At 41.9% G+C, this 13,389-nt stretch overlaps 1 protein-coding gene across 3 annotated transcripts in view; it reads left to right on the top strand.

The window, feature by feature from the left end:
• The window catches only part of LOC134344491 (ATP-dependent 6-phosphofructokinase, platelet type-like), a 136,284-nt gene that overhangs the window by 44,864 nt on the left and 78,031 nt on the right, over nt 1–13,389 (top strand). For all 3 annotated transcript variants that reach the window (XM_063044381.1, XM_063044382.1, XM_063044380.1), the window contains exon 3: nt 7,411–7,488. In XM_063044381.1, coding sequence (XP_062900451.1) covers nt 7,411–7,488 — 78 coding nt within the window. The remainder of the gene's footprint in view (nt 1–7,410; nt 7,489–13,389) is intronic.

The raw sequence follows: 13,389 nt of genomic DNA, 5'->3' as shown, positions 1-13,389 counted from the left end.
AAGTACGCTTGCCTCTGACATCCCCTCTATACTATCCTCCAATTACCTTAAAATTATGCCAGCTTGTATGGTAGCCTTGGCTGTCCACTCGATCAGTGCCTCTTACTATCCTGTATACCTCTATCAAGTCACCTCTCATCCTCCGCTCCAAAGAGAAAAGCTCAACCTATCCTCATAATCCAGGCAGCTTCCTGATAAAACACTTTAGCACCCTCTCTAAAGCTTTCACATGCATTTATATTGAGGTGATCAGAACTGATCACAATACCCCAAATGTGGTCTAACTAGGGTTTTACGGAGCTGCAGCATTACCTTATGACTCTCAAACTCAAAAATGATTCAATCCTATGAGCAACTTGACTATTTTTCTTGTGTCCTTTTAGGCAGGGAGTATTTTGAAAAATGTAATAGAATATTTTGTGTCTCCACATTTCAATTGTTGACAAAATTTAGTCTTGGTGCTCTTGAATGTATTTGAATGTGACTTTATTCAATACATTGAATCTAAACTTAAACGGAATTTTACCAGCTTCAATTTAGGCCCATTTCAAAACCCTGAAGATGCTCTCTGTCTAATTTAGAAGGAATTTAAAATTCAGTTTGTCTTTGAAATATTCCAAATAGACATCAAGCTGTCTGCTTTCAATTCAATTCGATTGTTTGGATTTATATCACTCCTAATACAGTGACTCAGGCAGTTAAGGAGGAAGTATTTCTGGAGTTGTCCGGATGCCAGATTTGATCCTGCAGAGACTTGTATTCATGAATCCAGGTGTGGTTTTTAGTGGGATAAAAATACATCACAATATCAAAGGAAGTGGAATAAAAGAATGTAATCAAGAATGTAACAAATCTCAGCTAAGCTGTGGTTTAAGGTGTATATTTTTCATCAAGATTATGCCTGATGCCAGTACTGCACAATATTGGAGGATGAACATGTATCATCCAATTTTCTCCTTCTCTGGCCAGTCGTTTAGGGTCAAGGATGCCTTGTGTCTCCCAGCTCCATGGGTTCTCGGGTGACCGATGAGAACAACATGGAACCTGCACATATTTAATTTTATTAAGAGATAGGTGGAGTAGGCCTTACTGGCTCTTTGAGTCACAATGCCCAGCAACTCCTGATTTAACCCAAGCCTAATCACAAGACAATCTGCAATGACCAAATAACCTACTAACTGGTACATCTTTGGACTATGGGAGGAAACCAGAGCACCTGGAGGAAGCCCACATGGTCATGGGGAGAACGTACAGACTCCTTACAGAGGGCAGCAGGAATTGAACCTTGGTCTCTCCACAGGTGGGGTAGGAACTACTTGATATCATACATGAGTAGGCAGTTTAGGAGATGGTGCCATCCATCAAATATTTATGCATGTAGGAAGTAACGTGAAGTTGTCAATACCAATCAAATTCTCTTTTTGGCTTCAAGTGGCCATGAGCCAGAGATTCCCACGGAATGGTGGGGATGTCACAATTGTTCATGGAGACTTTGAGAAGATCCTTGAATGATTTCTTGAAGCCAGTGGAAAAATTTCATAATTGGTATTTGCCTATAACCAGAGGGAGTTTATTTATTTCTGTAGAGGCACATCACGGTAACAGGTCCTTCTGGCCCAACGAGCTTGTACTGTCCAGTTACATCCATGTGAACAATTAAACTGCTAAACCCGTATGTCTTTGGAATGTGGGAGGAAACTAGAGCACCCAAGGGAAACCTATGAGGTTATGGGAAGAATGTAGAGACTCCTCACAGACAGTGGTGGGATTTGAACCCAGGTCTCTGGTGATTTTTTTTTTTAATCAATGTCTCAATGTGGAGTTTTATCATTGGTGTTAGCAGAGTAGATAGATCTGTAGAGGACTGTTGTGGATGGTAAGTGAAAGCCCATTTTGTTGTTTGCTTCACTGAGTGTGCTGATAGTGATCATCATGTACTCATGCAAGCAGACTCTAACAGGTTCACAGTGGATGCAAGTACTCACTCTCTGCTCAGCTCTGGAACACCAACAGGAAAATACATCTCAGACTGCTGTTTATAGATTCAGCACCGTAATCCCCTCCCTACTAATCAACGGACTTCAATACCTGAGCTTCTGTATCTCCATATGCAACTGGATTATTGACTTCCTTATCCACTGTCAGTGCAGAACAGTAATAGTATCTTCTACTCAATGACAATCAACGCAGGAGCACCTCAAGGGCGTGTGCTTAGCACACTGATATGCTCTCTACATTTGTCTGTGTTGCTAGGCACAGCTCAAACACCATGAAAATTCAGCAATGACTCCTTCCATTGTTGGCAGAATTTCAGACGGTGTTGAGGCTTTCAGGAGTGAGATTAGCTGGTTGAGTGGTGTTGCAACAACAACCTCAAACTCATCATCAGCAAGGCCAAGATGGGAGAACACACAACAGTCCTCATTGAGGGCCATTGGTGGAAGAGGTGAGCAGTTTCAAGTCCCTGAGTGTTAACACCTCAAGGAATCTATACTGGGCCCAAACACATTGATGTGTTTTACCATTCTCACCACGGCCACTTCACACTTCACACTTCATTAGAAATTTGAGAGGTTTGTTATGTCACCAAAGACTGACTACTTTCATCGTAGGTATGGAGCCCCCAATACACTGTATCACTAGAGGCTGCAGGGATTTATAGACTCAACCAGTTCCATCACGGACAAAGCCCTCCCCTCCACTGAAGACATGTTCAAGAGTTGGAGCTTCAGGAAGGTGACATCTATCTTAAAGTGCCTCGCCATCTGAATCGTTGCTACCATTGGGTAGGAGGTACAGGAGCCTGAAGATCCATACTCAATGTTTCTTGCCCCCCCCCCCCGAATATCAGATTTCTGAGCAGCTCATAAACACGTCCTCTACCTCATTATTTGCCTTTGCACCGTTATTTTTCTAACTGATAGTAATTCTTGTGTCTTGCCCTGTACTACTGCCGTAAAATAACAAATTTCACGATGTTCGTCAATGATGGCAAGGGAAGTTAATGACAGCGTAAAGTAATAGAGAGGGCATATGATGCAGCAAAAAGTAGTGGGACGTTAGAGCATTGGGAAGCTTTTCAAAACCAACAGAAGGCAATGAAAAAGCCATAAAGAGAGAACAGATGAAATATGAAGGTAAGCTAGCCAATAATATTAAAGAGGGTAATACCAAATGTTTTTCCAGAAACATGAAGAGTAAAAAAGAAGTGAGAGTGGATGTCAGACCACTGGGAAATAACTCTGGAGAGATAGTAACGGTGGCAAAGAATTGGCAGATGAATGCAATGAGTATTTAGTGTCAGTCTTCACTGTGGAAGGCAATAGCAGTATGTCAGATATTCAGGAGTGTTGGGGCAGCAGTGAATGTAGATGGCATTACTAAGGAGAAGGTGTATGGGCATCTATAAGGTCAGAAGATCAATATGCCGCATGGGCCAGGATTCTGAAAAAGGTAGCTGAAGAAATTGTTGAGGCATTATTAATTAATAAATACTAATTAATATTAGTAAGAATCATTAAATTCTGGAATGGTTTCAGAGGACCAGAAAATCATAAATGTCAGTCCACTCTTTAAGAGGGAGGGAAAGAAAAGAAAGGCGTTTCTCAGAAAGTTATCCTGACCTTAGTGTTCGGGAAGAAGTTAGAGTCCATTATTAAGGATGAGGTTTAGGGGTATGTGGAGGTATAGGTTCCCTTATAGGGAAATCTTGCCTGATGAATCTGTTGTAATTCTTCAAGGAAATAGCAAGCAGGATAGGCACAGGAGAGTCAGTGGATGGGCCTTTGACAAGGTGCTGCACATGAGGCTGCCTAACAGGATAAGAGCCCGTGATATTGCAGGAAAGATACTGGCATTGATGGAGGATTGGCTGATTGTCAAGAGGTAAAGATTGGGGGGAAAAGGGGGCATTTTCTGTTTGGCTGCTGGTGACTAGTGGTGTTCCACAGGGGCTGGTGTTGGGACCACTTCTTTTCACCTTGTATATGAATGGCTTGGATGATGGAATTGATTGCTTTGTGGCCACGTTTGCTGGCGATACGAAGATGGGTTGAGTGGCAGATAGTGTTAATGAAGCAGGCAGTATGGTATGCAGTAGAACTAGACTGGGAGAATGGGCAAAGAAGGGACATGGAATATAGTGCAGGGAAATGTATGGTCATACACTTTGGTAGAAAGACTAAAGGCATCGTCTATTTTCTAAATGGAGAGAAAATTCAAGTCATAGTAATAGAAGAGTATAGTGCAGACATAAGGTGCAAAGAAGTAGCAGTGTAGGGAAGTTTATGTTCACGCACTTCGGAAGAAGAAATAAAGATGTAAACTATTTTCCAACCAGGAAGTAAATTCAGAAATCAAAGGTGCAAAGGGAGTTTGAAGTTCTTGTTCAGGATTCCCTGAAGATTAACCTGCAGGTTGAGTCAGTTGTAAGGAATGTTAGCATTCATTTCAAGAGGACTAGAATATAAAATCAAGTTTGTATTTGCACAGTTTGTTGACTTATCGCACGCTGGTTGAATGCCCAAGTTGGTGCTATCTTTCATAGTTTCCATTATGGTTATTATTCTATTATGGATTTATTGAGTGTGCCTGCAAGTAAATTAATCTCAGTATTGTATATGGTGATATGTAGGTATTTTGATAATAAATTTAATTTGAGTGTAATGCTGAAGTATTATAATGCATTGATCAGATCATGCTTGAAGTATTGTTAGCAGCTTTGGGCCCCTTATCTAAGAAAAGATGTGCTGGCCTTGGAGAGGATCCAGAAGATGTTGACAAGAACAATTTTGGGAAAGAATGGGTTTGAATATGGGGAGTGTTTAATGGCTGCAGGCCTGCATCTGCTGGAGTTTAGAGGAAGGAGGGGAGGGAGAATCTCATTGAAGCCTACCTAATTTTGAAACGACTAGATAGTGCATGTGGAGACGATGTTTCCAATAGTGGGTGAGTCTAGGACTAGAGGGCACAACCTCAAAATAGAGGGACATCTGTTTAGAACAGAGATGAGGAGGAATTTCTTTGTAGGGTAGTTAATCTGTGGAATTTGTTGCCACAGACTGTTGTTGATGCCAAGTCATTGAGTATACAGAATTTAAAGCAGAGGTTGATGGATTTCGTTTTTGGTTAGAGTGTCAATTTCCATAGCCAGAGGGTAGTGAATCTGTGGAGTTCATTGCCACAGGCAGCTGTGGAGGTCAAGTCATTGGATATACTTAAAGTGGATGTTGATAGGTCCTTGATTAGCCAGGGTGTCAAAGGTTACAGGGAGAAGGCAGGAGAGTGGGGTTGAGAGGCAAGATGAATCAGCCATGATGAGAATGGCAGAACAGGCTTGATGGACTGAATGGTCTAACTCTGGTCATAAGTCTTATGGTCTTATGACAAATCTGATTCTGACGACTGAAGTTGCCATGACCTTATTCTTGGAGATGATACAAATTGAAGTCTCCCATGTGTTCTGCAAATTAACTGAATTCTAAAATTATTACCCTAACACTATCCAAGGGACAAGAGGTTATACAAAACACTCAAGACTTTTCTAAGCAATGTTATTGAAATGGAGACCATACTCGAAGGTAAAAAAAAATACAACAGAACTTGACCTCATGTTGGTTCGTTAACTTTAATCTAGGAAACTAGGTTAGTCATTTAAAAAAACCCACATTTATTCTGGTTGAATGAATGTGTGAAAGATATGCTTCCTAAAGCATAAACATCAATTTGTTTTTCTTCTAGTCCATTTATGTAAGTGAATTTGACAGTGGAGAATCTTAGTATCAGTGTGAGATGCATAGCCCCAGTGTTCGCTTCAAGTGGGTTACAGCTGGGAAACCAGATTGCTTCTCAGTGCTGAACTGGGAATTATTGCCAGTTTAACATGAAGGTTCAAAACACAATGTTCCTGTCCTCTCTTAACAGAGAACAGTGAACTTGTCATCTGCAGTCCTTTTGGCAACAAAAGGACGTGGGTACCAGCTGGATTATATTGGGAAAGAAGGAAGATATGTCGGAACTGATGTTTCTTTTTAAATCTGATTTTTGCTTTTGGATCTTGTGAAAAGAGGCAGTTTGCAAAGGCGGGGGGGGGGGATGAAATGAAAGTGGACCACATTAGATATTATATTTTTAAAATTGAGTGGCTTAGTTATAGTACACTGCAATTATCTTTATCCTAGGGTTGATTACCCAGAAGTATACATTGAAGATGAAAAGGGGAAGTTCAAAAGAGATGTGCAGGGTAATTTTCATTTAGAATGGTGGGTGCCTAGAGTATGCTTCCGAGGGTGGTGGTGGCGGAAGACACAACAAATAGGTCCTAAGGTAGGCACATGAATATGCAGAGAATGGAGGGATATTGCAAACAGTAGGGATTAGGTGTCTTTATTTAATTAGTTCAGTATAACATCATGGGCTTGTTCTGGTGTTGTACTGTTTGTGTTCTTTGTTTCATAAGAGGATTGTCCTATGAGGAGAAGTTAAGTAGATTTCGGCCTATACTTCATGAGTTTGGAAGTATGTGAGGTGATTGCACTGAAGCATATAAAATTAATATTCTATGTTTCAAGTGCAGGGACGGCATTACTCCTGAATGTGACGTCTAGGATCGGGGACTAAAAAGAGGCTGGCCATTCAGGGGTACTGGAGTTCTGGAATTCTCTACCCAAAAGGGCTATTGAAGCTCAGTGAGGATAGTCAATGTAGACATTGACAGGCCTTTTGATGTTAAATCAAAGGACAAAAGGTCAACACAGAAAAATAGTGAAAAGGCAAAACAAGCCATGAATTTATCTAGCTTAACCTAATCCTGCTTCAATATACTCTGACATTCTTTGTCAACCCAGGTGATTACCACTGCACAGATTACAGGGACATTTTGTGAGCCTCTATAGAGGTGGGGTGTTGAGGATTTGCTGGCTGCTCGCTCTGTAGAACTGACTGTTGCCATGGCAATACAGGGGCTGCAATGAGAAGAGCCATCAGGACCATCACAGAGGCTCAAGGTGGCTATGGATCAGGAGGTGTGACCTTGGACCAAATCTGCTGGAACATAAGCCAGGGCCTGGTCAACCCTGGCTGGGTTGTGTGGGCAAGGGTGTCTGACATTGAAAGGCCTAAAGCACCCGATGATCCCAGGTTACCTCACTGATGATGTGTTCCAGTGCATCCTGCGATGTATCTCAGCATCATAGGGCACTGATAGAGCCAAAGAAAAGATTTGTGAAAAAAGGCATCATATCTGCCGGTGTAGCTACAGCTGATCTTGTGTTTACTACTTGCAAATATCACAGCTGCAATGAAAGACTATTTCTCATCATTATGAAGTAATGCAAAACATGCTTAACACAAAATCAGAGGCTGCTCAGCTTAATTAAATTGCACTAACATCTGGTTTTCATTCACTTGCAGGGTTACCAGGGAATGGTGGATGGCGGAGATAATATTGTAGAAGCAAAGTGGGAAAATGTCTCCAGTATCTTGCAAGTGGTAAGTAAAAATATTGCAAAGGAAAGTAAGAAGAGATTAGTCATAGAACACTACAGCAGAGAAACTGTTTCTTCAGCCCACCTAGTCCATGTTGAACCATTAATCTGCCTAGTCCTATCGACCTGTACCCAGAACATAGCCCTCCCATCTATGTACCTATCCAAACTTTTCTTAAATATTGACATCGATGCCACATCCACCACTTGTGCTGGCAGCTCGTTCCGCACTCTCACCACCCTCTGAGTGAAGAAGTTCTCCCTCATGTTCCTGTTTTTTAAAAAAAAAATCACCTTTCACCCTTAATTCATAACCTCTAGTTGTAGACTCACCCAACCTCAGTGGAAAAAGCTTGCTTACTGTACATTTACCCAATCATACCCCTCATAACTTTGTACAACTCTATCAGATCTTCCCTCAGTCCTCTATGTTATAGGGAATAAATTCCTAATCTATTCAACCCTTCCTTATAACTCAGGTCGTCAAGTCCCGGCAATATTCTTGTCAATTTTCTCCTCATTCTTTCAATCTTATTTACACCTTTCCTGTAGGTAGGTGACTAATATTGCACACAATACTCCAAGTTAGACCTCACCAATGTACAATTTCAACATAACATCCCAACTGCTGTACACAATACATTTATGAAGGCCAATGTGCCTAAAGCTCTCTTTACAACCCTATCTACCTGTGACACCACTTCCGATGAATTATGGATTTGTATTTCCACATCTCCCTGTTCTACCATGCTCCTCAGTACCCTACATCGACCATGTAAGACCAGTCATGTTTGGTCATCCCAAAGTGCAGTACCAGATCCGGATAGTCTTCACTACGGTCCACTGGACCCTCAATCTCAGCGTCAACTGCATACTTGCTGATCCAGTTTACCACATTATCATTCAGGTCATTGACATAGATGACAAACAACAGACCTAGCATCGATCCTTGTGGCACAGCACTAGTCACAGGCCTCCAATCCGAGAGGCAACCATCTACTACCACTCTCTGGCTTCTCTGGCAAAGCCAGTGTCTAATCCAATTTACTACCTCATCTGAAATGCCAAGCGACTGAACCTTCTTGACCAACTTCTCATGCAGGACCTTGTCAATGCCTTACTAAACTCCATGTAGACAATATCCATTGTCTCATCTTCATCAACTTTTCTGGTAACTGCCTCGAAAAACCTCAAGTTTGGTTAGACATGACTTACCACACACAAAGCTATGTTGACTATCCCTAATCAGTCCCTGTTTATCCAAATACTTGTATATCCAGGCCCTCAGAATACTTTCCATTAACTTTCCCTCTACTGATGTCATGCGCACTGGCCTATAATTGTCTGGCTTATCCTTAGAGCCTATTTTAAACAACAGAACAACATTAGTTATCTTCCAATACTCCAGCACCTCAACCATGGCTGAGGTTGTTTTAAATATTCTGCTAGGGTCCCTGCAATTTCTATACTTGCCCCCGGTAGGGTCTGAGAGAACTCTTTGTCAGATCCTGGGGATTTATCCAGCCTAATTTGTCATAAGACAGCCAACACCACCACCTCTGTAATCTGTATAGGGTCTGTGATCTCACTGCTGGATTGACTCCGTGTCCATCTCCCAAGTAAATACAAATGCAAAAAAAATCCATTTAAGTTTATTTCCATCTCTTTTGGCTCCACTCGTAGATGACCACTCTGATCTTCCATAGGACCATTTCTGTCCACTGCTATCATTTTGCTCTTAATATATCAGTAAAAGCCCTTTGGATTTTCCTTCACCTTGTCTCCTTGAGCAACTTTAAGCTTTCCATTGGCCCTCCTGATTTCCTCCTTAAGTGTTCTCTTGAATTTTGTACTGTATATTCAAGGACCTTATTTCTTCCTACCTACCTATACCTGCTATGCACCACCTCCTGTTTCTTTTTTTTTAATATAATTTTTATTGAATTTTCAAAATGAATACATGAAAAGATGGTGTCTACCCTCCCCCCTCCCCTTAACCCTCCCCCCCCCCATATATATAGTCCTACCTAAAAAAGAGGAAGAAAAAAAAGAAGAACCGCCTGGTTATTGGAAGGTTTCCACATGCTCCATGGAGTTCAAAATAATTTTGGTATACTTATTCGTTACTTTCCCCAAGGGACCAAGATCTTTATCGGAGCACTTAAATATGCCATCCTATCTTTTGTAAATAAGGGCGCCAAATATTCAGAAATGTTACATATTTATCTCTTAAATTATAAGTAATCTTTTCGAGTGGAACAGAACTAGCCATTTCATTATTCCAACGATCCATACTTAAACACGAATCAGATTTCCAAGTAACTGCTATAGTCTTCTTAGCTACTGCCAATGCAATTTTTATAAATTTGAGTTAGGAGGGTTACAACTTCCAAACTTTAAGAATTATTATAAAGCAAATCAACTCAGATTTATTGCATCTTTTTTTGATGATTGAAAACCAGCATGGATTAAAATAGAATTAGACAAGATAGGAGAAAATAGACCTGAAGATTTTATATATAAATGGGAATCTAAATGGATATGGGAAAAGAAAGAATCTCCTATATTAACACATTTGATTGATCTGTGGAATAAGATAAATGTTGATAATGAAATACAAAAATCTTTATTAGCAAGGAGACCTTTGTTCCAAAACAGACTTGTTCCTTTTACAATGCACCTCCTGTTTCTTAAACAGGGTCTCAATTATCTCTCAGACATCAAGATTGCATAAGTCTGTTATCCTTCCCCTTTATTCTGACAGGAACATACAACTACCATGCTCTCAAAATTTCATTTTTGACAACCTCCCACCTACCAAGTATACCTTTTCAGAAAACAGCCTGTCCCAATCCACACTTCCCAGATCCTTGCTGATATCATTAGAATTGGCCTTCCCCAATTTAGAGTCTGAACCCAAAGACCATACCTATCCTTTTCCATAATTACCTCGAAACTAATGGTATTATGATCACTAGATGCAAAGTGTTCCCTGTTACCTATCTCATTCCCTAATAGGTCTAGTATTGCACTCTCTAGTTGGGCCTTTTATGTAGTGATTAAGGAAACTTCCCTGAACACATTTGACAAACTCTTTTCTGTCCAGCCCTCTTACAGTGTGTGAGTCCCAGTCAATATCTGTAAAGTTAAAATGGCCAACTGTCACAATCTTGTGTTTCTTGCAATAGTTTCTACAGATTTGCTCCTCTAGATCCCGTGGACTGTTTCCTGGTCAACAACACTGAGCTGCCATTCCTGCCCCTCCTGCAACCAAGTCTCATTAATGGTGACAAATCATAATTTCACCTGGTGTTCCATGCCCTAAGCTCACCTGCCTTTTCTACAATACTCCTTGTATTGAAGTATATGCAGCTCAGAACATTAGTCCCACCATGCTCGACCTTTTGATTCTTGACTTTTTATGCTGGCTTAACAACATCATTCTCCACAATCACTCCACTATCTGTTCTGGCACTTAGGTTTTATACACCCTCCCCCCTGCCATGCAGCACCAGTAAACCTTCGCACTATGATATGAGTCCCCCTTCAGTTCAGGTGCAAACCGTCCCTTCTGTACATGTCCCGCTTTCCTTGGAAGAGAGCCCAACGATCCAGAAATCTGAAGCCCTCCCTTCTGCATCATCTCCTTAGCCACTTGTTAAATTGTATGATCTTCCTATTCCTGGCCTCACTAGCAAGTGGCACGGGTAGGAGTCCAGAGATCACAGCCCCAGAAGCCCTTCCCTTTAACGTAGCGCCTAACTCCCAAACTCACTTTGCAGGACCTTGTCATCCCTGCTACCCATGTAACTGGTGCCAGCGTGGGCCATAACTTCTGGCTGCTCACTTTCCCATTTTAAGAATGCTGTGGACTCGATCTGAGGTGTCCCTGACCTTGGTACCAGGAGGCAACATACAATACGAGAGTCCTGTTCTCGTCCATAGAACCTCCTTTCTATTTCCCTATCCAATGAATCCCTATCACTACAGTTTGCCTCTTCTTCCCCCCTTCCCTCCAGAACCACAGAGACGGACTCAGTGCCAGAGACCTGACTGCTGTGGCTTTCCTCTGTTAATTCATCCCCTCGACAGTATCCAAAGTGGTGTACCTGTTGTTGAGGGGAATGGTCACGAGGGTACTCTGCACTAGCTGCCTATCCCTTTCTTCCCCGATGGTCACCCAATTACCTTTGCCCTGCAACTTGCATGTAACGGCCCCCCTGTATATCCTATTTATCAACCCCTCAGCCCCTCGAATAATCCAGATTTCATCCAGTTCCAGCTCCAACTCCTTAAAACGGTCTGTTAGAAGTTGCAGCTGGATGCACTTCTTGCAGGTTTAGTCATTAGGGACACTGGAGGATTCGTTTTATGGAAATTCCCCCGAGCTGTTAATGTGTCCAATGTTTCAAATCAAATAGATATTGTTTTAAAGAGTGCTTAAGAAATATAAGTGCCTGATTAGCACTCAAAAACTAAAGATTAAGCTACCATTTTATCAGCAGTAAATGCCTCTGGCTTAATCATTTTATCATTAAAATGGCATTCACAGTAAGTGTAAATTCCTCAGCAGAAGATCTCATTGTTTTCTGGTCTCTGTAGTTTATCCAAATGCCGATAATACTGTACAAAATCTTTCAGGACATGGTTGGCAAAGCCATTGTTCATTACCCATTACTTAGTGTTGATAATGAAAAACTGCAGTTCCAGTGAAGGTCGGTGAGAGGTTTACAGGATTTAGTGTTATGATATACTTGTACATGCTCTCGTGAGCAGACGATTAAGTTGGTGCGCATGCGTCGTTGTTTTTATCTGAAATAACTGTCTCGAAACATGGTGGCAGCGGTGGGGCTCGGAAAACTGATTTTTTCAACTGCAGCGCCCGATTTTTTTTAAACTTGCAGTTGGCAGCATAATAATAGCGCAACTTTGAAACATCAGAGGGTGAGTGTAAGAGTAGAAAAATGTCGACCGAGACGAACAACCAGCCACAAACAGAGACAATGGGTACAGTAGCAATGCCAGGAGGTGAGACAGCAGAATCTCAGCGGCACCCAGCACCCATGGGCGACCCTGTGCCGGGGAACCATGGTCGGGGCAGAAGTCTTCCCCCAGTCAGCGGCATCTGTCCGCCACCGGCCGCGACAGTCAACCACGGAGTGATAGACAGATGGAAGGCGTGGCGGCAGATGTGGACTAACTACAGCGTCATAGCACAACTGCACAAACAAATTCCAGCATACCAGACGGCATTATTTTTACATACAGTTGGACCATCAGGACTTGAGGTCTGCAACAGTTTTGCGTTCGCAGATGAGGCTGAAGGCCAAAACCTCACAAAGATTTTAGCTGCATTTAACAGATATGCTATCGGTGAAAAAAATGAGACATATGAACGGTATTTATTCAACAAGCGGCAACAAGAACAAGGTGAGACATTTGAATCGTTTCTTGCCAGCCTTAGATCTCTTGCAAAGACATGTAATTTTTGCTCATGTATGTCAGACAGTCTGCCGAGAGGCAAGATCGTAATGGGCATTAACGACTCCCAAACCAGAAAACGTCTGTTACAAGAGAGAAAGCTATCGCTCAATAACTGCATTGACATCTGTAAAAGCACAGAAATGGCTGAATCACACCTACAAGCATTCAGTACAGCTGCAGATAGCAGTTCCGCTACTGTCCATGGGATTAAACCTCGCACTAACAAGAAAGGTTCAAAGCATCCTGGACAGAAGACTAGTGCTAGCGGTGGAGCCAGAGCAAAAGGCACCTTGAACAGCCACAGAAGCAAAGTGAACCCTTGCACGTACTGTGGCACGGAGCATGCAAGAGACAAGCAACAGTGCCCGGCATAGGGACAGGTGTGCAAGGTGTGTGGCTTTGGAAATCACTTTGGAAATGT

The sequence above is a fragment of the Mobula hypostoma genome, chromosome 3 (genome assembly GCF_963921235.1).
Source record: "Mobula hypostoma chromosome 3, sMobHyp1.1, whole genome shotgun sequence".
Lineage (NCBI taxonomy): Eukaryota > Metazoa > Chordata > Chondrichthyes > Myliobatiformes > Myliobatidae > Mobula > Mobula hypostoma.
This window is presented reverse-complemented; position numbering and strand designations above follow the sequence as displayed.